Source organism: Zonotrichia leucophrys, chromosome 22 (genome assembly GCF_028769735.1).
Source record: "Zonotrichia leucophrys gambelii isolate GWCS_2022_RI chromosome 22, RI_Zleu_2.0, whole genome shotgun sequence".
In the NCBI taxonomy this organism is placed as follows: domain Eukaryota; kingdom Metazoa; phylum Chordata; class Aves; order Passeriformes; family Passerellidae; genus Zonotrichia; species Zonotrichia leucophrys.
Window position 1 is genome coordinate 3,714,816 of NC_088191.1, and position 24,439 is coordinate 3,739,254.

A 24,439-nucleotide genomic window follows, 5' to 3' on the forward strand; every position below is an offset into this window, starting at 1 on the left:
CCCCATGGGATAGGAGGGGATGGTGGAGCATCCACGGAGCCGAGGGGATGGAGGAGGATGAAGAAGGACCACCCCATACCCCAATGGGGTGGAGGGAGAGCAGCTCTGACCCCACTGGGATGGAGGGGGGTGAAGGGAGACCCTGAGCCAGATGCTGGTGGTGCCACTGGAGCACCCCTGACCCCAGTGGGATGAAAAGGGAGTGAAGGGAGAGCATCCCTGACCCCGAAGGGATGGAGGGGAATGAAGAGAGAGCACTCCCGACCCCAATGGGGTGAAGGGGGAGCAGCCTTGACCCCAAAGGGATGGAGGGGGATGAAGGGGGAGCACCCCTGACCCCGAGGGGATGAAGGCAGAGCCCCCTGGATCTGGCTGTGATGAAAGGACACACCGAGGTGCTGCTGGTGCTGCCAGCGGCCCTGGCACGCTCCGGACACTTTATTCCTCCTGCTCCGAGCCCGCGGGCAGCTCTGGGAGCAAAGCACCGAGCAGAAAGATCCCGGTATCCCGGCTGCGACCGAGCCCGGGCTTCCGGTGTCCAGGCCATGGCTGTGACCTTGCCCGAGACCCTCGGCCGTGGTTGTGCCCGAGGTTCCCGGTATTCCATCCATGGTTGTTCCCGATGTTGTATCCCGGTTGTTCCCGATGCTCCCGGTGTTCCATCCATGGCCATTCCCGAGGCTCCCGGTGTCCCGGTTGTTCCCAACAATGGCTGTGACCGTGCCCGAGGCTCCCGGTGTCCCGGCCATGCCCGAGGCTCCCGGAGGTGTCCCGGTTGTTCCCAAGGCTCCCGGTGTCCCGGCCATGCCCGAGGCTCCCCGAGGTGTCCCGGTTGTTCCCGATGCTCCCGGTGCCCTCCCGTGGCTCCGAGCCCTCACTGGCAGCCCCGCAGCACCCCCAGCGCCTCCCGCACGGCCGCGATGATCATCCCGTCCAGCTGCCAGGGCACAAAGAGGGGGCTCAGCCCCGCTCACCCCACACCCCGCACCCCCCAAATTCCCCTCCCGAGCCCTCACCTGGGCGCGGAGGCTCCGCGGGGTCCCGGTACCGAGGTTGTGGAGGCGCACGGCGCTCTCCGGGGACAGGAATCGCTGCTCCACGCTGATGGTGCCGCTCAGGCTCCGCACCTGCCCGTGTTTGCCGTGCCTCAGTTTCCCCGGAGGCTCGGCGCGGCCTCTCGGGGAGGGGATGGGGGGTGCAAGGAGGGGAATGGGGGGCGCTCACCTGGTGGGGAGCCCCGGCGGGGACCAGCACGGCGTCCCCGGGCAGCTGCAGGAGGCTCCAGCCGCAAACCCCGCACTCGTCCCGCAGCCGCCGCCGCAGGGCTGGGTCCAGGTACAGCCCGGGGGGCTCCAGGTGGAACCCGGGGGGCTCCAGGGAGGTCCCGGGGGGCTCCACCGCGTCCTGCCCCGGCTCCTGCGCCACCTGTGGGGTGAGCAGGACTGGGTTCGCTCAATAACAGCTGCTCCTAAGTAGCTCGCTTGGGTTTGGGGATGGGCAAACTTAAATTCATTTTGGTTTTTCTTGCTAGACCGTGATGCGAAAGGTACGAGGGTTGATCTTTGCTGTTTCTAGCTGAGTTTGTTCGTTATTATTTCATCTTTTGGGGTCTTTTCTATCGCCTGTTCTGGGAGTGGTAAATGCTTTAGTGGGGTGTCGGGAGTAGCTTTGTTATTCCAGGTCGTGTTGGCTGGGCTGGAGTTTGGCACCAAGACCTTCTGGTATTAGCAGACACCTCAGCCATGGTGTCCTGGTGCCAGGGTGGGCCGGGCACTGGAGGGTGCCAGGGGTGGTGGCACCTGTAGCAGATTCCATGGAGCTGGCCAGAGGATTGAGACCTAACAGCAGGAACTGCTGAGTCGTGATGAGACGGCAAAATGAGCTCCTGTCTCACCCCATAGCTCATCTCTGTAACCCCACAGGCCATTTCCCCTAACCCCTACTATTGGACAAGTTTGGATCCCCCTTTACCCTATAAAAAGGAGCTGTTTTAGCCCATTCTGCAGAAAAAGAGCTGTCGCTGGAACCCTTCACAGATCCCTCAATAAACCATCGCTGTGGAACACCAAGATCCTCCTTCTCCTCTTACAGCGTCTTCTGCCCCAGCCAAAGGTGCCCTAGCAAGCAAAGAGCTGAGATCCTGAGAGCTGAGAATCCCTAAAGAGCTGAAATCCTGGGAGAGCTGAGAATCACTAAGGAACTGAAATCCTAAGAGAGCTGAGAATCTGGGAGAGCTGAGAATCCCTAAAGAGCTGAAATCCTAAAAGAGCTGAGAATCACTAAAGAGCTGAAATCCTGGGAGAGCTGAGAATCCCTAAGAGCTGAAATCCTGGGAGAGCTGAGAATCACTAAAGAACTGAAATCCTGGGAGAGCTGAGAATCACCAAAGAGCTGAAATCCTGGGAGAGCTGAGAATCCCTAAAGAGCTGAAATCCTGGGAGAGCTGAGAATCACCAAAGAGCTGGAATCCTAAAAGAGCTGAGAATCCCTAAAGAGCTGAGATCCTGGGAGAGCTGAGAATCACTAAGGAACTGAAATCCTAAGAGAGCTGAGAATCTGGGAGAGCTGAGAATCACCAAAGAGCTGAAATCCTGGGAGAGCTGAGAATCCCTAAAGAGCTGAGATCCTGGGAGAGCTGAGAATCACTAAGGAACTGAAATCCTAAGAGAGCATAGAATCACCAAAGAGCTGAAATCCTGGGAGAGCTGAGAATCTGGGAGAGCTGAGAATCCCTAAAGAGCTGGAATCCTGGGAGAGCAGAGAATCACTAAGGAACTGAAATCCTAAGAGAGCTGAGAATCTGGGAGAGCTGAGAATCCCTAAAGAGCTGGAATCCTGGGAGAGCAGAGAATCACTAAGGAATTGAAATCCTGGGAGAGATGAGAATCCCTAAAGAGCTGAAATCCTGGGAGAGCTGAGAATCCCTAAAGAGCTGAAATCCTGGGAGAGCTGAGAATCACTAAGGAACTGAAATCCTAAGAGAGCTCAGAATCTGGGAGAGCTGAGAATCCCTAAGAGCTGAAATCCTAAGAGAGCTGAGAATCCCTAAAGAGCTGGAATCCTGGGAGAGCTGAGAATCACTAAGGAACTGAAATCCTAAGAGACCTGAGAATCCCTAAAGAGCTGGAATCCTGGGAGAGCAGAGGATCCCTAAAGAGCTGAAATCACTGAGCTTGCTTAGGGTGGCCACAGCTGGGAGCTGCCTGGGTATTCGCGCTCTCTGTCTCCAAGAGGGACTGAGTTATTCCTGTAGTCCTGCCTCGCTCAAGGATAAGCCCAATCAGGTTTTATCGGGTTTTATCGGGTTTTATCGGGTTTTACCAGGCACCCACCTTGCGCAGGAAGTCCCGGATCCGCGGGGCATCCTCGGCGCGGAAGATGTGCCACAGGGCACCGGGCACCGCGCCCGCCCCGAGCCGCTCCCGCAGCGGCGCCTCCAGCTCGGCCAGCTCGGCGGGCACCAGCGGCTCTGCGGGCACAGGGGGCTCAGGGTGGGCATGGGGGGACCCTCAGGGGGGTGCCAGGGGCGAGGTGGGCATGGGGGGACCTGCAGGGACCTCAGGGAGGTGCCAGGGGCGGGGTGGGCATGGGGGAACCCTCAGGGGGGTGCCAGGGGCAGGGTGGGCACGGAGGGACCTGCAGGGGCCTCAGGGAGGTGCCAGGAGGCATGGGGGGACCCTCAGGGGGGTGCCAGGGGCGGGGTGGGCATGGGGGAACCCTCAGAGAGGTGCCGGGGATAGGTGGAACCCGCAGGGGGCTCAGGGGGTGCCAGGGGGTAGGGTGGGCATGGGGGAACCCGCAGGGGGTTCAGGGGGATGCCAGGGGCAGGGTGAGCCCCGCAGAGGGTTCAGGGGGTGCCAGGGGGCAGGGTGGGCATGGGGGGACCCTCAGGGGGTGCCAGGGGCGAGGTGGGCATGGGACAACCCTCAGGTGGGTGCCGGGGATAGGTGGAACCCACCTCAGGCGGGTGCAAGGGGGCTCAGGGGGCATGGGGGGACCCTCAGGGGGTGCCAGGGGGCAGGGTGGGCATGGGGGGACCCTCAGGGGGGTGCCAGGGGCGAGGTGGGCATGGGACAACCCTCAGGGGGGTGCCGGGGATGGGTGGAACCCGCAGGGGGCTCAGGGGTGCCAGGGGGTAGGGTGGGCATGGGGGGACCCTCAGGAGGTTCAGGGGGATGCCAGGGGCAGGGTGAGACCGCAGAGGGTTCAGGGGGTGCCAGGGGGCAGAGTGGGCATGAGGGAACCCTCAGGTGGGTGCCGGGGATAGGTGGAACCCGCAGGGGGCTCAGGGGGGTGCAAGGGGGCTCAGGGGGCATGGGGGGACCCGAAGGGGGCTCAGAGGGTGCCAGGGGGCAGGGTGGGCATGGGGGAACCCTCAGGTGGGTGCCGGGGATAGGTGGAACCCACCTCAGGGGGGTGCAAGGGGGCTCAGGGGGCATGGGGGGACCCTCAGGGGGGTGCCAGGGGCAGGGTGGGCATGGGGGGACCCGCAGGGGGCTCAGGGGGTGCCAGGGGCAGGGTGAGATCCGCAGAGGGTTCAGGGGGTGCCAGGGGGCAGGGTGGGCATGAGGGAACCCTCAGGTGGGTGCCGGGGATAGAACCCGCAGGGGGCTCAGGGAGGTGCAAGGGGGCTCAGGGGGCATGGGGGGACCCGAAGGGGGCTCAGGGGGTGCCAGGGGGCAGGGTGGGCATGGGGGGACCCTCAGGGGGGTGCCAGGGGGCAGGGTGGGCATGGGAGGGTCCCGCACTCCGCCCCTACCCCGCGCTGCCGGCGCCGCGTGTGCCAGGACGCTGACGGAATCGGCCGCTTCCACCGTCAGGGGTTTGGTCCCCAAGTTCTGCTCCTGAGGGGGCACAGCTGGAAGGGGTTTGGGGTTGGAGCGGGTGGGGAGAGCGCGGCTGCCCCACAGAGACCGGGAACCCCCAAAGCCCGGTGTCCCCAAAAGCCCCGATGCTCCAAAAAACCCCAGAGCTCCTCAAAACCCCGGGTGCCCCCAAAAGCCCGATGCCCCACAAAGCCCGAGTGGCCTCCAAACATCGGTATCCCTCAAAGCCCTGTTGTCCCCCAAACCCCAGTGTCCTCCAAATCCCTGAGCCCCCAAAATGCCGGTACCCCAAAACCCCAGTGCCCTCCAAAGCCCGGGGACCACCCAAAGCCCCGGTGTCCCCCAAACACCGGTGCCTCCAACCCATCCCTCAAAGCCCCTGAGGTCGGTACCCCAAAGCCTGAGCCCCCAAAGCCCGGTCCTAAGCCCCTGCCAAAAGCCCCAAGTCCTAAGCCCTCCCCAAAGCCTAGTGCTCCAAAGCTCGGAGCCCCTAAAGCCCGGGAACCCCCAAAACCTGGCTGCCCCCCAAAGCCCCAGTGCCCTCAAAGCCCGAGTTCCCCAAAGCCGGCTGCCCCCCAAACCCCGGTGCCCCTAAAGCCCAGTGCCCCCAAACCCAGTGCCCCAAAGCCCTGGTTCCCCCCAACACCCCAGTGCCCCCAAACCTGGCTGCCCTCCAAACCCCGGTGCTCCAAAACCGTGCCCCCAAACCCGGTGCCCCCAAGCCTGTGCCAAAACCCCAGTGTCCCCCAAAGCCCTGGTTCCCCCCAACATCCCAGTGCCCCCCAAATCCTGGCTGCCCTCCAAACCCCTGTGTCCCAAACCGTGCCACAAAGCCCCGGTCCAACCTGTCCCAAGCTGTGCCCCAACCACCCAAAGCCCCGTGCCCCCAACCAGTGTCCCCCAAACCCACTGGTCCCACACCAGCCCCCCAAATCCGGCTGCCCTCCAACCGTCCTCAAACCCGGTGCCCACAAAACCCTGTGTCCCCAACCTGGTGCCCCCCAAAGCCCGATGCCCAAAGCCCCGTGCCCAAAGCCCGGTGCCCCTCTCACCGTAGGACACACAGACACGCGGGCGCAGCCACCGCCGGCCCCGCGGGCCCCGCAGGAAGGAGCCCAGGTTGAGGCGGCCGCCGGCCCCGCAGTACTCGGGCAGGGGCAGGCTGGCCCGCAGGTTGGTGGCCCTGTGACAGGCGGGGGGTGACGCTCAGGAACCCCCCAAACCCCACTGAGCCCCAGCTGGCGTGGGGAGGGGACATCGGGTGATGCCACCCTGTGCTGTCACCCACCGGCTCAGCTCCGTGTCCCCAAAGCCACGCTCCAGCTTCAGCAGGTCCCCGCTGCCCTGCTCCTGCTCGGCTGTGGAGGGACCCCGGGGACACATCAGGGATGGAGCCTGGCTCACACCTCACCCCAAAATCACCGCGGGCACCCCACAGCCTCCCCGTGCCCTCACCTGTGCTGGCGGCAAATCCATCCCAAAACCTCCGGCGGCTCACCCGGACCCGGCTCCGCGGCGCCCGCAGGTTCACGGCCTCCTCCTCCTCCTCCTCCTCCTGCCCCGCGGGCTGGAAGGATTCGGGCGCCCAGAGCCGCGGCTGCAGCCGCTTCTGCAGCCCTGACACCAGCACGGGCTGCGGGGGGAGCCGGGGTCAGGGGGGAAATGGGGGGCTCCGGGTATCACCCCAAGGCACAGATGGGGGACTCTGGGTGTCACCCCACACTCAGGGATGAGGGGCTCTGGGTGTTACCCAACTTACAGGGGCGGGGCGCTCTGAGTGTCCCCCACAAGCTGGCACGGGGGGTCCGGGTGTCACCCCACACTCAAGGGTGGGGGGCTCCGGGTGTCACCCCAAGGCAGAGATGGGGGGCTCTGGGTGTCACCCCACAGGGAGGGCTCCGGGTGTCACCCCAAGGCAGAGATGGGGGGCTCTGGGTGTCACCCCATACTCAGGGATGGGGCGTCCGGGTGTCACCCAACTTACAGGGATGGGGGACTCCAAGTGTCACCCCCCTGTGGGGCCCCGGGTGTCACCCCACACTCAAGGATGGGGGCTTCGGGTGTCACCCCACACTCATGGACAGGGAGCTCGGGGTGTCACCCCACACTCAGGGACGGGGGCTCCGGGTGTCACCCAATTTACGGGACGGGGGGCTCTGGGTGTCACCCCACAAACAGGGATGGGGGTCTCGAGGGTGTCACTTCATACTCAAGGACGGACGGTTCCCACAGCAGGGACGGGGGCTCTGGGGTGTCACCCAACTTACAGGGACAGGGGGCTCCGGGTGTCAAGGATGGGGGGCTCCAGGTGTCACCCCACAAACAGGGATGGGGGTCTGGAGGGTGTCACTTCATACTCAAGGACGGGGGGCTCTGGGTGTCACCCCACACATAGGGACGGGTGCTCCGAGTGTCACCCCACGGGCAGGGACAGGGGGCTCTGGGTGTCACCCAACTTACAGGGATGGGGCCTCGGGGTGTCACCCCACACTCAAGGACAGAGGGGCTCTGGGGTGTCCTCCCACAGGCAGGCACGGGGGGCTCCCGGGGTGATGCCACCCTGTGCTGTCACCCACCCGGGGACACTCAGGGTGCGTTTGCCCACTCAGGGACGGGGGGCTCCGGGTGTCACTTCACACACAGGTATGGGGGGCTCTGGGTGTCACCCAACTAACAGGGATGGGGTCTCCGAGTGTCACCCCACAGGGGGGCTCTGGGTGTCCCCCTACACTCAAGGACGGGGGGCTCTGGGTGTCACCCCTCAGGGGGGCTCTGGGTGCCCCCCTACACTCCGGGACGGGGGCTCTGGGTGTCACCCCTCACGGGGGGCTCTGGGGTGCCCCCCTACACTCAAGGACGGGGGGTTGGGTGTCTGGGTCTGGTGTCCCCTCCTCAGGCGGGGGCTCTGGCACCTGGGGGTGCCCCCTACACTCCGGGACGGGGGGCTCTGGGTGTCACCCCTCACGGGGGGCTCTGGGTGCCCCCCTACACTCAAGCACTCAAGGACGGGGGGCTCTGGGTGTCACCCCTCACGGGGGGCTCTGGGGTGTCCCCCACTGACCTGGCCGTGCCTCCAGTGCTCCTGGAAGGTTCCGTAGCCGCCGCCGGGGCCGGGCTGGTGCAGCCAGAGCAGCCCGCTGGGGCCCAGCACGCTGTGGGAGCCGGGCGGCTCCGGGGGGCCGGGGGGGCTCAGCTCGGGCCCCGCCCGCCGCTCCTGGATCTTCCTCTCCACCACGCGCGCGATGATGCTGTCCAGGATGCTCGTCAGGCGGTTGTCCTGGGAAAAGGGGACGGGGACGAGATTGGGGACCCCCACAGGCCCAGCAGGAGGGGTGGGAAAAGGGGCACGGGGTGGGCAAAAGGACACGAGGTGGGCAGGAGAGCAGGGTTGGGCATCAGGCACAGGATGGGCAGCAGGACAGGGATGGGCAGGAGGGCACGGGGTGGGAAGAGGGTGGTCAGAGGGGTATGGGGTGGGCAGCAGGGCAGGAGTGGGCAAAGGGGCACATGGTGGGCAAAGGGACAAAGGGTGGGCAGTGGGGCATGGGGTGGGTAGGAGGGCACGGGGTGGGAAGAGGGTGGGCAGAGGGGTATGGGGTGGGCAGAGGGGCACGGGGTGGGCAGAGGAGCACAGGGTGGGGAGCAGGGCAGGAGTGGGCAGGAGGGCACATGGTGGGCAAAGGGACACGCGGTGGGCAGCAGAGCGGGGTGGGCAGAGGGGCAGGAGAGCATAGAGTGGGCAGAGGGGCACAGGGTGGGCAGGAGGGCATAGAGTGGGCAGAGGGGCACAGGGTGGGCAGGAGGGCACAAGGGTTGGCAGAGGGGCACAGGGTGGGCAGGAGGGCACAGGGTGGACAGCGGGACAGGGAGTGGGCAGAGGGGCACGGGGTGGGCAGCAGAGTGGGGTGGGCAAAAGGACACAGGGTGGGCAGCAGGGCACGGGGTAGGCAGGAGGGTGCGGGGTGGGCAGCTGGGCACAGAGCTAGGAGCGGGGCACGGGGTGGGCAAGAAGGCAGGGAGTGGGCAGGAGGACGCGGGGTGGGCATCGGGACACGGGGGTGCCCGGGGACATCAGGACTCACGCTGGGCAGCGCCGGTGCCACGGGAGCGAATGCCATGCGCACCCCGTCGTGCCCCAGGCACAGCTTCACGGCCGTGGATGCCAGCAGGTCGCACAGGGTCGCGCTCTGCACGGGCCCCCCCCGCCCCGCGGGCGGCGCCCCCTCCTCGGCGCTCTCTGCTCGGGGCACAGCGCGGTCAGGGCGTCCCACGCCGCCCTCCGCATCGCCCCCGCCATCCCCGGCACCCCAAAAGGGACGGGGTGCTCATCCCTGACCCCCCCGGAGCGCGGGGGGGTCGCAGCCCGCCCTACCTTCCTTGATGGGCCGGGCGGGCTCGGCGGGGCCGCGGCTGCTGCGGGCGGGCACGGCGGGCACCGGCGGCTCCTGGAACACCCGGGGGCAGTGGGGATCCTGTGCGGGGTTGGGGGGCACCCCCGAACCCCTTTTCCCATCATCCAGAGCCCCCCCTCCATACCTGCCTGCCCGGGGGCTCCGCCAGGCTCTGCTCCGCTGCCCCCTCCCCGCAGGGACAGCGGGACTCGATGCCAAACTTGGGCCGGACCTCGTGCAGGAGCTTCCAGAGGCGGGTCAGGACTGCGGGAGGATGGAGACAGCGGTGTCAAATCCCCAGCAGGGGATTTTGGGGTTTTTTTGGGGGGTTTTGGTTTTTTTTTTTATTTTTTGGGGGGGTTTTTGACACACTCACCACTGGTGGGGACGAACTGCGTGGGGACCAGCGATGACACGCGGTGGTCCCGCCCGGGGGTGCACTCGGGTGGCAGCGCCGGACCCTCTGTGGCACAGAGAGGCTTTGTTTGTCCCCACCGAGCCCCCCAGGGCTGTCACCCCCTTTCCCTCCCCGCCCCGTCCCCGCACCAGCGCCGCTCTCCTCCCGCCTGCTGCGGTGGCACTCGGGGCACAGCTGGAAGCCACATCTGGCGCAGCTCCAGTGCGAGTTGAAGAAGCCGCGCTGGCAGCAGTCACAGAGCTGGGGGGCTCCTTCCCCCCGCCTCCAGCGCGTCACCCCTGCGGGAAACACAGCCTCAGGCTCGCCGTGTCCCCGTGTCCCCATGCCACCCTGCTCCCCCTGGCCCCAGTGCCACCCTCACCTGCTCCCCGTGTCCCCAGTGCCACCCTCACCCTGCTCCCCGTGTCCCCGTGTCCCCATGCCACCCTGCTCCCCGTGGCCCCAGTGCCACCCTCACCCTGCTCCCCATGTCCCCAGTGTCACCCTGCTCCCCATATCCCCAGTGCCACCCTACTCCCCATGTCCCCAGTGCCACTCCGACCCTGCTCCCCGTGTCCCCATGTCCCCAGTGCCACCCTCACCCTGCTCCCCGTGTCCCCAGTGCCACCCTGCTCCCAGTGTCCCTGTGTCCCTATGTCCCCAGTGCCACCCTTAGCTGCTCCCCGTGTCCCCAGTGCCACCCTCACCCTGCTCCTCCTGTCCCGTGTCTCCAATGCCACCCCCACCCTGCTCCCCGTGTCCCCAGTGCCACCCTCACCTCACTCCCCATGTTCCCAGTGCCACCCTCCCCGCGTCCCCAGTGCCACCCCGACCCTGCTCCCCGTGTCCCCATGTCCCCAGCGCCACCCTGCTCCCCGTGTCCCTGTGTCCCCATGTCCCCAGTGCCACCCTTAGCTGCTCCCCGTGTCCCCAGTGCCACCCTCACCTCACTCCCCATGTCCCCAGTGCCACCCTCCCCGTGTCCCCAGTGCCACCCTTAGCTGCTTCCCGTGTCCCCAGTGCCACCCTGCTCCCTGTGTCCCCAGTGCCACCCTCTCCCTGCTCCCCGTGTCCCCAGTGCCCTCCTGCTCCCCGTGTCCCCAGTGCCACCCTCACCCTAATCCCCGTGTCCCCGTGTCCCCAGTGTCACCCTGATCCCCGCGTCCCTGTGTCCCCATGTCCCCAGTGCCACCCTCACCCTAATCCCCGTGTCCCCAGTGCCCTCCTGCTCCCCGTGTCCCCAGTGCCACCCTCCCCGTGTCCCCGCTCACCCTCGGGCCCTCCCGGCCACGCGTCCCTGTCCCTGCAGACGGCGGCACAGAACGGGTCCCCCAGGACCCCCAGCAGGTGCTTGGCCAGGCAGACGCTGCTCCCCCCCACGCTCCTGCTCCCCAAATTCCTGAGACCCCAATCGGGGTCGGCCACGTCCCCCTGGGTGTCCCCCAGGCTGCAGAGGCCATCGACGCTCAGCTCGCCGTTGTCCCCAAGGGTGAACCTGCGGGGAGAGGGGACAGAGCTGGGGGGGCTCGAAATGGGGGGAGGAGAGCAGAGGGGAGAATTTGGGGTGGTGGGAGAGGGAAAAGGGGAGGGCAGGGAGAGGAGGCTGGAAAGTGGGGGGAGAGGAGGGGATGCTCTAAAACGGGGTGACAGGAGATGTCCCAAAGAGAGGTGACAGGAAAGGATGTCCCAAAGAGGGGTGACAGGAGACGGTTTTGTGAAGCAGGATGACATAGTGGGTGTCCCAAAGTGAGGTGACAGGAGAGGATGCTCCAAAGAGGGGTGACACAGAGGATGTCCCAAAGTTGGGTGACAGAGACAGTGTCCCAAACAGGGGTGACAGGAGAGGGTTTTGTGAAACAGGGTGCAGAGAGGGTGTCCCAAAGAGGAGTGACAGGAGAGGATGTCCCAAAGTTGGGTGACATAGAGAGTGTCCCAAAGTGGGGTGACAAAGAGGATGTCCCAAAGAGGGTGACAGAGGGGATGTCTGAAAGTGGGGTGACAGCAGAGGATGCTCCAAACTGGGGTGACAGGAGAGGGTGTTGTGAAGCAGGGTGACAGAGAGAGTGTCCCCAAAGAGGGGTGACAGACAGGATGTCCCAAAATGGAGTGACAGGAGAGGATGTCCCAAAGTTGGGTGACAGAGAGTGTGTCCCAAAGAGGGGTGACAGAGGGGATGTCCCAAAGTGGGGTGACAGGAGAGGGTTTTGTGAAGGGTGACAGTAGAGGATGTTCCAAAGAGGGGTGACAGGAGAGGATGTCCCAAAATAGGGTGACAGAGAGACTGTTGTGAAGCAGGGTGACATGTGAGGGTGTCCCAAAGTGGGGTGACAGGAAGGGATGTCCCTTCAGGAGGGGATGCTCTGACAGTTGGGTGACACTGGAAAGGAAGGGTGACAAGGGGTGATAGAAGGGGACATTCCAAAGCAGGGTGACAAAAGGGACATTCCAAAGCAGGGTGACAAAAGGGACATTCCAAAGCAGGAGCTGCTCCGCCGCCCCCTGACACGTCCTGGTGGATCCCCCAACCCTGTGATCTCCCCCCTGACTCACCTGCGGAAGTGCAGCAGCCTGCAGCTGCTCTCGGGGGGCTCCTCCTCTTCCTCCTCCTCCTCCTCCTCCCCCTGGGGGTCCCTCCGGGCGCGGGGGGCGCAGGCCCAGCAGCGGGGGATGCTGGGGGGCAGCGCCGTGCAGGGCAGGCTCTGCAGGCACCAGCGGCTCGGCGGCTCTGGGGACACCGGGAAGGGCTTGGGGACACCGGGAAGGGCTTGGGGACACCGTGGAGCCCCGTCCGCCCCAGGTGGGAGGGACTGGAAGTGCCCAAGAGCAGCTTGGATGGGGCTTGGAGCAACCTGGGAGGGTGCGAGGTGTCCCTGGGCATGGCAAGGGGGTGGGACTGGATGGGTTTTTAGGTCTTTTTTAGGGTTTCTTCCAAGCCAAAGCATTTCTGGATTCTGGGATCCTATGACAGGCACGCTGTGGCGGGGGCTGGAAACTGGGCCAGAAAGTAGGGCTGGAAAGTAGGGCTGGAGCTGCTCGGAGGTCAGGCCTGGGTGCCAACACCTCCCCGAGGAGTCCCTGCCCCAACCACAGCGCTGCCACCCCCCGGGAATCCCACCCGAGGGTGCCACTCTGCCCCAAAGGGACATTTGATCCGTGCCAGACTGGGGAAAAGCCCTAACACAGCAGTTCCACAGCCCACACGCGTTCCCAGCTCGTGTTTTGGGTGCCAGGGATGCAAAATTCCCTCGGGATCGGGCGCTGCCCCCGCCCTCTCCCGGCCCCGCTGCGCATCCTGCTCATCCTCACCTTCCTCCCCCAGCTCCATCCTCCTCTCCTCGCTGTCCCCCGTGGTCTTGGAGCCCCTTTTGGCCGCCGCTGCGCCCTCGCTGGCGGTGCGGGGACCCTCGGCGGGGCCGTGGGGGCGTTTGGCCGAGCGCTTTCCCTCGCCGGGGGTCTCGGGACCCCCGTCCCGCCGCGGGGCTTTGGAGCGGGGCAGAGACTGCTCCGAGTGCCGCGTCAGCCACGTCTTCTTCAGCTTGGTGTGGTTGCTGGGTGGGCACGGAAAGCGCCCCAAGGTGGGCTCGAAGGGCACCCCCGGGCACCCATGGCAGCCCGGGGTGGGGCACAGACAGCCCGAGGGGGGTTCAGGTTTGGCCAGAGCCGCTGGGTAGTGCCCGTCCGCCAGCACCGCCGAGGGATTGGGCTCTTTGGGGGCATCTTTGGGCTCTGAGGGTCGTCCCGGCCCCGTGTCCATGGAAAACTCAGCGCCGTGCGGCCGTGAGCCCACCCAGGGGCCGGGCTGCAGGAGGAGCAGCGGGCGGCTGGAGCCGGGGGGCGGCGTGCGGGGATGGGGAGGGGGCACCGCCGAGCTGCCCCCGGCCCGGCCATCCCCCCACGGGGCTCCCGGCAGCTCCGGCAGCGCCGGCTCCCCCTGCCCGGCCCGCTCCGGCCCCGCTTGGCTCCTGCCCAGCAGCGGCGGCGCCGCGTGGTTCTTGCTCGAGGCGTGGAACCCGGCGCCTTTCTTGGCGTAAAACTCCTGGAAGGGAGCACAGGGGCGGTGTCACCCCACATTGGGGTCCCCGTCCCGCTTGTGTCACCCACACATCCCTGCGAGGAGGCGACGCGGAGCATTCCGTTCCCGTGCCTCAGTTTCCCCACACCCCTGCCAGGCCTGGGCATCCGCCCGGTGCTTCGCGGTGCCCGGGGCCGGCTGCTGGGGTGCCCGGCGTGGGAAAGGAATGGGGAGCCGCAGCGGCGGCACGGGGCGCGCCCAGGGCTGGCAGCGCTGCCTCCCGCCGCCCCCGTGCCGCCGTGACTCACCCGGGGGTGGCAGCACCGCGGGGACACCGCGGCGTCACCCCGGGAGACTGAGACCCCCCTGCCCACCGCCCTCGGGGCTGGAGCCGCTGTCACCCCCCGGGACCCTCCGAGGGCTCCTACCTTGTTCCCTGAGCTGGAGCAGCCGTCGAAGGGGGGCAGAGCCGCTTTGCACCTCGGCGGGACCCCCAGGTAGAGGGGCTGGCCCCAGGCGGGCCCGTAGGAGCCCAAACTCCACTCCGGGCCGGCAAAGCGCCCGTTCCCCACCGGGCCCGGCCCCTCGAACGCGGGCTCGGCCTGGGGAGCGCCGGGCAGCAGCGAGGAGAGCAGGAAGGGGCTGTGCTTGGCCTCCACGAGGAAAGGGCAGTGCTGGAAGGGGGCCGGGGGCTCTCCGGCCGCATCGCGGGGTTTGCCGGGCACTGCCAGGGGGTGGTAGCGGTGGTACGAGTGGCTGTAGAGCGCCAGCGGGGCCAGCACGGCCTCGGCCCAGCGCGGCTCCTTGCAGGGCTCCCCCCAGCCCCCCTTGGGCTGCCCGTTCCGAGGGGGCAGCAGCGGGGGCAGCTCCGCTCCGTCCTTGGCGCCCCGGGGGTAGGGGCAGCCCAGGTGGGCACCGGCTCCCAAACAGCCCTCGGAGCTCCTCCAGCCTTTCTCCAGGGTGTAGCTCAGCTTGCCGGGCTCTGGGTAGGCCGGGAGTCCCAGCTCGGCCCCGGCGCTCCGGGATAGAAGCACGGCGCTGCTCTCCATCCCCCGCGAGTCCTGCGCTGCCTCCGCCGCTCTTCTCCAGCGCGCCGGGCTCTCCCCCATCCTCGCGTCGCTGGCCATGCTGCTGCCGCGCTCATGTGGTGCTCAGCGCCGTCCCTGCGGGCAGCGAGAGCGGCATCAGCGGGGAACCCAGCCCAGCCCTGCCCGGGCAGCGCTGCGGGGAAACTGAGGCACGGCGATGCTTGGGGGGGTTGTTGGGGAGCTGCTTTCTCCATCCTGCGGTGGTTTTGGGGAAATCAGGCACTGAGCAAGGTGGCAGCACCAGTTTAACCACAAGCTGCAAGGGGAAATCAGAGGGGGAACAGCAGCCCCCTGTCCTTAGCCCGCCGGGATTCCTCCCCGTCAGGCATTGTGCATCGCGACAAGCGCAGGGCAGCGACACCAGCAGGGAACAGCGCCCACCCCTGCGGGGAAACTGAGGCACGGTGATGCTTGGAGGGGTTGTTGGGGCGCTGCTTTCAACCCCCCAGCTCCATCCTGCGGTGTTTGGGGCACGGGAGGATGGAGCACTCTCATTTCATAGGGCTGCCCCAGATCTATGCAGAGTGAGGAGAAAATCAGTTTTGTTTTCTGTTTAACGAATGCCAGAAGCAGAGATGCTCTCAAATAATGAGATTTTCTCTTTGTCTCTTTTTCCTGTAGGTGCTTCATGGCCACAAGTCCTGCCCGGGGCTGTTGGCTCTGCAGACAGGCACCGGGCAAGGTGGCAGCACCAGTTTAATCACAAGGGGAAATCAGAGGGGGAACAACAGCCCAGCAGGACCCCTCGCCATCAGCCATTGTGCGCCACGGCAAGCGCAGGGGAGCAGCGCCCAGCCCTGCGGGGAAACTGAGGCACGGCGATGCTCGGGGGGGTTGTTGGGGCGCTGCTTTCAATCCCCCAGCTCCATCCTGCGGTGTTTTTGGGGCACGGGAGGATGGAGCACTTTCATTTCATAGGATCTACCCCAGATCTATGCAGAGTGGGGAGAAAATCACTTTTGTTTTCCGTTTAAAGATGCCAGAAGCAGAGATGCTCTCAAATAATGAGATTTTCCCTTTTTCCTGTAGGTGCTTCATCGCCACAAGTCCTGCCCAGGGCTCTTGGCTCTGCAAACAAGCACCGGGCAAGGTGGCAATCACAAACTGCGAGGGGAAATGAGAGGGGGAACAACAGCCCCCTGTCCTTGGCCCTGCAGGACCCCTCGCCATCAGCCATTGAGCACCACGGCAAGCGCAGGGAGCAGCGCCCACCCCTGCGGGGAAACTGAGGCACGGCGATGCATGGGGGGGGTTTTGGGGCGCTGCTTTCAACCCCCCAGCTCCATCCTGCGGTGTTTTTGGGGGGAGATCCCCGGGACCCCCGGCTCCCCTGCCCCGCGGGCGGACCCGTGTCCGGGCCGGGTGTCGCCGTCGCATCCCGTCCCGTCCCGGCGGGGCTGGCGGCTCCCCGCGCCCACCGCCGGTCCCTCCTTGCCCAGGCTGGCGCCGTGCCCGGCCGCTGGCACCCTGGCACCCAGCGTGGGGAGGCCGTGCCCTGTGCAGGTATTCGCCCCCGGGCAGGGCTGGGTGCGCTTCCCAGGAGGGCTCCCAGCCAGGGGGGAGCTCCGCGCTCGCAGGGGCCCCTCCTGGGAGAAATGCCGGGGGGGATTTGTAGGATTAACGCTCTGCCGGGACCCGGGCCACACGCAGATGAGGGTGCCGAGCCAGAGCCCGCATCCCGTCCCCGTGTCCCCCGTGTCCCCCCTGCCCGGAGCAGCCCAGGGGGACAGAGCCGAGCTCAGCCAGCTCCCGGCCCTGCTGTGGGGTGGGACAGACCGCCCCGAGGGCCGGGATGGGGACAGGAGCAGGGTGGGGACAGCACCGTGTGTCCCCAGAGCCGCTCGTTCCTGTCACATCCTTCCCCCAGTGAGGGTAAAGCCCCCATTCCCACGGGGCTCGGGAAGCATCCCGGGACACGCTGGGGACAGCCTGGGGCACAGGGACACCCACCGTGGGGCAGAGGGACAGCCTGGGGCTCAGGGACACCCACCGTGGGGCACAAGGACACCCTGGGGACAGCCACGCTGGGGCACAGGGACACCCGCCGTGGGGCAGAGGGACAGCCTGGGGACACCCACCGTGGGGCACAAGGACACCTTGGGGCACAGGGACACCCTGGGGACAGCCACGTTGGGGACAGCTACCGTGGGGCACAGGGACACCCTGGGGACAGCCTGGGGACAGCCACGCTGGGGCACAGGGACACCCTGGGGACACCCACCGTGGGGACAGCCACGCTGGGGACACCCACCGTGGGGCACAGGGACACCCTGGGGACAGCCCCCCATCCCTTCGAGGTCCGGCTGTCCCACCCAGCCCCACCTCAGGGAGCTCCCCCAGCGCTGTCCCCAGGCTGCCCCATCCCCGAGGGCGACACTCCCGCCAGGGTGACACTGTCCCCGTCCCTCAGGCCAGCCCAGGACGCCGCTCCCGCTGTTCTGCAGCACCCCCAGCGCCCCAGAGCTACCTGCAGGGTCCATCAGGGACCCCAGCGCCGAGGACGAGCGGGGTCTCCGCCGGTGCCACCGGGTCCGGGAGAGGCGAAACCGGCCGGGCGGGAGCACCTAAACCCACAGGCTGAAGGGGTCCGGCTCCGGGATCTGCAGGAGGCAGAAAGCCGCCCGGGCGGCCCTGGGGATGTTCCTCTCCTCGTGCTGGAGCTGAAGTTTTTGATCCATTGGCTTGGGAGGCTCCGTGGTGCTACGAGCTGGGGGTGGCGGCGGGCTGCGATTCGGGGATTGGGGTGCCCGGGGAGCAGCGGCGGCACGATCGGGACCTTCCCCCGGTTCTAGGCAGCCCTGAGCATCGTGGTGCTGACGAGGAGGTGGCAGCGGCTCTGCTCCCCACGGGCGTGCAGCCTCCGCCGGCTCCGGCAGCACTGGGCGGGCGGCTGGGATGGGATGGGATGGGATGGGATGGGATGGGATGGATGGGATGGGATGGATGCTGGCGCTGCTGACGCCCGGGAAGCCGGAATCGCCCAGCCCCGGGGGCACCGGCGGCGGTGCCAGGGCGGGCAGGTGTGCTCTGCCCCGTGCGGGTGAAGAAAGCGCCCTTTGTTCGCCAAGGCCGCCCCGGCACCCATGAAAGGCCCCAAGCCGCCCGCTCCGGGACAAACCGGAACGGGACAAACACCGGGATGGGCCACGAGTCCCTGAGCTGGCGATGGGGACAGGGACAGCGCGGGGCAGGTGGCTGTCCTGTGGGGTGGGAGTCCTCAGGACATCAAATCCCTTCGGCTTTGGCCAAAAGTCACAGATCTGGCCTTGAGTGTGCTCCAGAGCCGGGTCCGACCCTGCTGCCCCTGCCTGGGGGGCAGAGAGAGCTCCTGGGGCAGGCAGAGCTTTTGGGGGACACATAGATCTCTTGGGGGGCAGGCAGAGCTCCTGCAGCCCCCCCAGCAGAGCAGGGAGTGCTCTGAGGGGTGCAGAGGGGCCTTGGGCAGCACAGGGATGCTGTGCCAGCCTGCTGGCAGTGCCACCCTCACCAGGGATGGGGAGGGAGTGCCTGGGGACTCTCATCCCTGCCCTGCAGCCCATAGAGTCATACCCATCCCAGCTGTGCCCACCAGGGTCACACAGACCCCGCCTGTGCCCACCAGAATCTCATGGATACCACAAGTGCCCACCGGGGTCACATCCATGCTCACCAGGATCACACAGATCCCACCCAGCCGTGCCCACCAGGATCTCGGAGATTCCAGTCATGCCAACGAGGGTCACACAGATCCCATCCAGCTGTGCCCACCAGGATCACACAGACCCCACCAATTCCCACCAGGATCTCACAGATCCTAGTTGTGCCCACCAGGATCACATCCATGCCAGCTGTACCCACCAGGCTCACACCCATCCCAGCCATGCCCTGCATGCCGCCAGCCAAACCTGGCACCTTGTGGGTGCCCCCCCACTGTCCCCAATCCCCAGGACCCCCCGCACGAGGACCCCCGACCCCACCCCACCCACTGTGGAGCACACTCGGGGGGTCTCCCAGGTGGAACCCCCCCTTCCTGGACTCCCGGGGGGGGCTGGCACCGCTGCCAGGGTTTATGTAACCCGCGTGTGCCCAGGCCGTGCCAGCCTTACATAAACCTGGGCACGGCTGGCCCGGCACGGCTCGGGGGGGCTCAGAGGGCACGGGAGAAGGGCTGAGGGCCCTGGGGAGCCCAGCAGTGCCAGGGCAGCTCCAGCTCAGCGGGTTGGTCCCGCTGGGAGCGGGCAGCGCGGGTTAACCCTTGCTGGGCCGGTGCCAGGCTGTGCCCATCCCATGACCGGGCACAGCGGGACCCCCCAGCCCTGCTCGCCCAGGGGGTTTGGGGCGCTGCTGGCTGCACCCAGTGGGTGCCAGGGAACAGGGAGGGGACCCAGACAGAGCTCGGGGCGAGGGAGAGCCCGCGCCTGCCTGCGATGAGAAGGTGCTGAAAGACGAACTCTTCCCTCTGCCTCCCTCCCTCGCTCAGGAATGATGGATCCGGAAGGGCTGGGACGGAGCTGGCAGCGGGAGGGAGCCCGGGGAAGGCTCTGCTTACTGGGGGTGCCCTGGGAATGTCCCCAGGAGGGGACAGGGACGGACGGACCACGCTGGAAACACCAGGGAGGGTGGATGGGGCAAGGAGCGGGGAGCAGGGGGAGGATGGAGGGACAACAGGGGGATGGATGATGGAGGGACAGCAGGGGGACGATGGAGGGACAACAGGGGGATGGATGATGGAGGGACAACAGGGGGACGATGAAGGGACAACAGGGAGAAGATGGAGGGACAACAGGGGACGATGGAGGGAGAGCAGGGGGATGGATGATGGAGGGAGAGCAGGGGGACGATGGAGGGACAGCAGGGGACGATGGAGGGAAAACGGGGACGATGGAGGGACAACAGGGGGAAGATGGAGGGACAGCAGGGGGACGATGAAGGGACAACAGGGGGACGATGGAGGGACAGCAGGGGATGATGGAGGGACAGAGAGGGACGATGGAGGGACAACAGGGGGATGGATGATGGAGGGACAGCAGGGGATGGATGATGGAGGGACAACAGGGGAAGATGGAGGGAGAGCAGGGGGATGGATTATGGAGGGACAGCAGGGGACGATGGAGGGAGAGCAGGGGGACGATGGAGAGAGAGCAGGGGACGATGGAGGGAGAGCAGGGGGATGGATGATGGAGAGACAGCAGGGGACGATGGAGGGACAGCAGGGGGACGATGGAGGGAGAGCAGGAGATGATGGAGGGAGAGCAGGGGGGTGATGGAGGGAGAGCAGGGGACGATGGAGGGACAACAGGGGGATGGATGATGGAGGGACAGCAGGGGGACGATGGAGGGACAGCAGGGAATTTCCCACCATGCACTGGGGCAGCATCCCTGGGCACTGTCCCCTCCCCACGCCACGCTGCCCTCGGCGTGCCGATGAGCCCTGGTGGAGCCTCCCCGGGGCCGGCGCGGTCCCCACGGGGCAGCCACGCTGTGGGAAGCTCTGCTGGAGCTCAGGCACCGCTCCGCATCCCCTGCCTGCTCTCACAGCCCCTGTCCGGATCCCTCCACTCCCTGCTGTCCCAGCACGACCCCCAGAGTGTCCCCAGGGTGAAGCGGGGGGGTCCAGGCTGGGTTTGAGCCCTGCCAGCTGGGAATAACCCCCGAGGGGGTTCTGCCTTGGTGGCTTGGCACAGAGCACCAAAATCTTTGGTTTTATCCCAAAACAGAGGGACGGCAACACCCAGGAGCTGAGTGCCGGCCAGCAGGAGGCCGGAAACTCCCGGAGGAGAGAGCTCGGCATCCCTGCCCTGCTCCGGCATCGGGGGGACGCTGTGGGGACGTGGGGCACAGGGACACTGTCCCCACGGTGTCCCCTGGGACCATGGGGGACGCTGAGGATGTGGGGCAGAGGGACACTGTCCCCACGGTGTCCCCAGAGATCACGGGGGACGCTGTGGGGTGGTGGGACACTGTCCCCATGGCAATCCTGGGATAACGGGGGGACACTGTGGGGATGTGGGGCAGAGGGACATTGTCCCCACAGTGTCCCCCATGATCCCAGAGGACACCGTGAGGATGTGGGGCAGAGGGACACTGTCCCCACGGTGTCCCCTGGGATCCGGGGGGACACCGTGGGGATGTGGGACAGAGGGACACTGTCCCCACGGTGTCCCCATGGGGGATCTGAGTGGGACAGGGGATGCCCAGAATGATCCAGCACCGGGGAAGGGATGGATGAGGGTCCTGGTTCCCCAAACCCCTCTGCTGATGTCCCAGCAGGGTCCTGCCAGCCCCAGCCCGGTGCCCACAGCGCCCGCCTGGAGCAGGGACCAGGGCACCCCCAGCCCCACAAACGCCTCTGCCCCGGGAAGAACAAAAATCCACCGGGGAAGAACCCAAAATCCACCCGGGAAGAACCCAAAAATCCACCAGGGAAGAACCCAAAATCCACGAGGGAAGAACCCAAAAATCCACCAGGGAAGAACCCAAAAATCCACTGGGGAAGAACCCAAAATCCAGGGGGGAAGAACCCAAACTCCACTGGGGAAGAACCCAAAAATCCACTGGGGAAGAACCCAAAAATCCACCGGGGAAGAACCCAAAATCCACGGGGGAAGAACCCAAAATCCACCGGGGAAGAACCCAAAAATCCACGGGGGAAGAACCCAAAAATCCACCAGGGAAGAACCCAAAAATCCACCGGGGAAGAACCCAAAATCCACTGGGGAAGAACCCAAACTCCATTTTTTTCCTCATGCAAAATGGATCCCCGCTCCGGCTTGCCCGGAGTGCGCACACAGAACCTCAACCCTTCCTCTTCCTCCTCCTCCTTCCTCCTCCTCCTCCTCGCAGCCCCGGCACGGAGCCCGGCACGCACCTACCTGCCTGCAGCGCAGGTGAGGAAGCTGAGGGCGCAGGCAGAGGAAGAAGCCCCGATCTCTCCCGTGCCCAGCACCGGGCGCCGTGACCGCCAGAGCTTTTGTTAATCTGCGCCCGGCGCTTAAATTAAAAAAAAAAAAAAAAAGAAGAAAAAAAAAAAAAAAAGGGAAAAAAAAAACCCACGTCAAACCTTCAGGAGTCTGGAGGCTGCGGCGGAGCGGAGGGCACGGGAGGACACTCACTCCCACACGAGCAGCTTTCTGGGAATTAGGGCCACAGCCCAACTGCTCTGGCAGCCTGCGCTCCCCTCCAGCCCCGGCTGCCGGTTCGCCGGGGCCCGGGCACCTCCCCGGTGCCGGTGCCGGTCCCGGACAGCCCCAGCGGCCCCGCCGCCGCAGGGTCGGACATTTCTGCCGGCCCTAATCTGCCGCTTTTCCCCGGGGAGGTGAGTAAGCATCGCTAATCCCGCAGCTCGCTGCGCTGCCGGGACGGACGAGCCGCTGTGCCCGGGCTGGGGCCGCTCCCGGCACCCGCAACGCGCCCGGTCCGGCTCGGCCCGGTTCGGTTCGGCCCCGGTTCCGCACGGCCTCAAGGCAAAGCATGAGATGCACGGAGCGAGAAGCAGCGTCAGAGGGCACGGCGGGATGTGGCAGCCAACCCACCTGTGCCAGGGGTGCCCCCCATGCCGCTGTGCCAGCCCGGGGGTGATGGATGATGCTGCCCGGTGCTGCCGTCCCCGCATTCCTCCTTCCCTCCTCTCACGGGCACCGTGCCCGGTCTGTGCCACCCCGTGCCCCCCTCCACGTGCCCGGCGCTCCTGTTTACCCAGCGCCAGGAACCCGCTTCAAATACCTTGATGCCATTAAAAGCTCACCCCGGGGCCAAGGGCTTAGCGCGGCAGCCAGGGACACGGGCAGCCCGCTGTGCCACCCCGGCGGGCCTGGCAGCACCTACCTGGCACTGCCCGGGCGCTCCGGTGTCCCCACGGTGCTCCAGCTCGCGATGACACGGGACAGAGCGCTGGGCAGTTTCTCGCTGCCTCAGTTGGAAATGCTGTGCCTCAGTTTCCCCGCTCCACCTGGCGAGGTGATGCCCTGGGGATTGCGGTCCCCAAAAACCGCTCAGCCCCGCGGTGTCACGGCGGGGACACGGAGCCGGAACGGCGCTCGGTGCCAGCGCGGGCTGGCTGGGGACAGACGCGTCCCCGGGGGGACAGGCGGCTGCGGGAGGGGGGGGATGCAGCAGCGGCAGCGGCAGCAGCAGCAGCGCTCCTTCAGCCGTGTCCTCCCACACTCCCGTCACCTCGAACGCCCTTTTCCCGACCCCTCCCGCCACCGCCGCGCTTCCCACCCGTCATCCTCTTCCTCGCCATCATCCTCCTCCTCCTCCTCCTCATCCTCACCGGCAGCCTGGGGGGCATGAGCGCGCTGTAGACACGGTGTGGGGGCGCACTGGGAGCCCCCCCAGAAGGAGTGGGGAGGTTTTACCTGGGGAGGGATGGAGGGATGGAAGGACGGATGGAGCGGGGTCTCATCATCCCCCCCGCCTCTCCCGCGGCTCCTCAGCCCGCCCTCGCTGCCCTCTGCGGCGGGAGGCAGCTGAGAGCTCCCGGGGCTGCCAGAAAAGAGGCTGCGTTTAAACAACAGACATAATTATGCTTTTGATACCGTCTGCTAAAAATACAGCGCGGTGCCGCGCGGGGAGCCATGTGTGCGCGGCCTCACATGGCTGCGGCCCCAGCAGCTGACTCAGACCGCGGCCACCGGCAGGGGACAGCGTGGGGGGAGCCCCGTGGGCACCGGGGGGTGCCACCCTCGCCTGGGACCCCCAAACTGCCGGGCTGGGGGGAGAAGGGCAGCGCGGGGATGGCAGGAGCATCGCAGAGAAAAGGGGGGAAATGAGGTGGGCATGGGGAGGGAAGGAGGGGGGTGGCAGGAGCCTGATGGCACTCGGTGTCACCAGGGTGGGTTTGGGGGCTCAGGCTGCTCTTGGGGGTGCAGGGAGCTCTGGGGGTGGCACCCCAAACACCCAGCAGCTCCTGGGGAGGTAAATCCCACTCGGGAGCAATAACCCCAAATTTCCCTGAGCATGAGAGAGAACAGGGGTGAGTGGGTGGGTGGCACCCCCGCAGTGCCCAGCCCTGGCACCCCCAGCCCTGCAGGAACCGCGGCCCGGGGTTGGCACAGCATCAGCCGTGTCCCTGTCAGCTGGCACAGAGCAGCCCTGCGTCACCGGGTCCCCTGCCAGCTGCAGGGATGCGTTCCCTGGAGTCCCTGTGTCCTGTCCCTCCCTGCCTCACCCCCAGCCCCTCAGGACTTGCAGGGGGCTCTGAGGTGTCCCTGGAGCTTTCTCCTCTCCAGGTGAGCCCCCCAGCTCTCCTCACCCGGCTCCGGAGGAGCTCCAGCTCTGGAGCAGCTCCGTGGCCTCCTCTGGACTGGCTCCAGCAGCTCCACTCTGATATTGGGGACCCCCGAGCTGCAGGTGGGGTCTCACCTGAGCAGCGCCCCCTCCGTTGTGTCACCTTCCACACCCCCCAGCCCCGCTGTCCCCTCACTCCAGCCACCCAAACCCTGCCCAGGGCTTTGGGGTGGCACAGGTTGGCACAGGGGGTCCCCGCAGCGGTGCCAGCCGGGCTCAGCCTGGCAGCCCCTCCCCGGAGGGCACGGTGGCAGCGGGCGAGCTCAGGTCAGGCGCTTAAACTGCTGCGCTGGGGCGGTGCCAGGCGAGCCGCGGGGGATTAGGGCTCTGCTGATGCAGCCTGGCACCGGCCCGTGCGCTGACACAGCTGCCATCAGCGCTGGCACCGCCGCAGCTGCCGAGCCCCGGGGGGACGGGCTGTGCCACCCTGCCCTCCTCCTGTGCCTGTCCCTGTCCCC

The 24,439-nt window shown here is 66.5% G+C and overlaps 1 protein-coding gene across 4 annotated transcripts; it reads right to left on the reverse strand.

The window, feature by feature from the left end:
- Positions 1 to 757: 757 nt before the first annotated feature.
- On the reverse strand, positions 758 to 23,191 carry HR (HR lysine demethylase and nuclear receptor corepressor). 4 transcript variants are annotated; one of them, XM_064731254.1, is made up of 20 exons: positions 22,518 to 22,777; positions 21,566 to 21,683; positions 14,055 to 14,789; positions 12,921 to 13,650; positions 12,165 to 12,339; positions 10,886 to 11,109; positions 9,764 to 9,913; positions 9,594 to 9,680; positions 9,363 to 9,481; positions 9,199 to 9,271; positions 8,909 to 9,063; positions 7,888 to 8,103; positions 6,282 to 6,459; positions 6,115 to 6,184; positions 5,879 to 6,009; positions 4,760 to 4,858; positions 3,333 to 3,469; positions 1,225 to 1,425; positions 1,017 to 1,127; positions 758 to 937 (listed from the first exon to the last, which is right to left on the reverse strand). In XM_064731254.1, exons 3-20 carry the CDS (start codon positions 14,751 to 14,753, stop codon positions 875 to 877), a joined length of 3,618 nt encoding a protein of 1,205 aa, XP_064587324.1. In that variant the 5' UTR covers positions 14,754 to 14,789; positions 21,566 to 21,683; positions 22,518 to 22,777; the 3' UTR covers positions 758 to 874. The 4 variants fall into 4 exon arrangements, with proteins under 4 accessions (XP_064587324.1, XP_064587325.1, XP_064587327.1 ...); XM_064731255.1 differs by lacking the exon at positions 22,518 to 22,777 and adding an exon at positions 22,226 to 22,460; XM_064731257.1 differs by lacking the exons at positions 21,566 to 21,683; positions 22,518 to 22,777 and adding an exon at positions 22,966 to 23,191.
- Between the last annotated feature and the right edge of the window lie 1,248 nt (positions 23,192 to 24,439).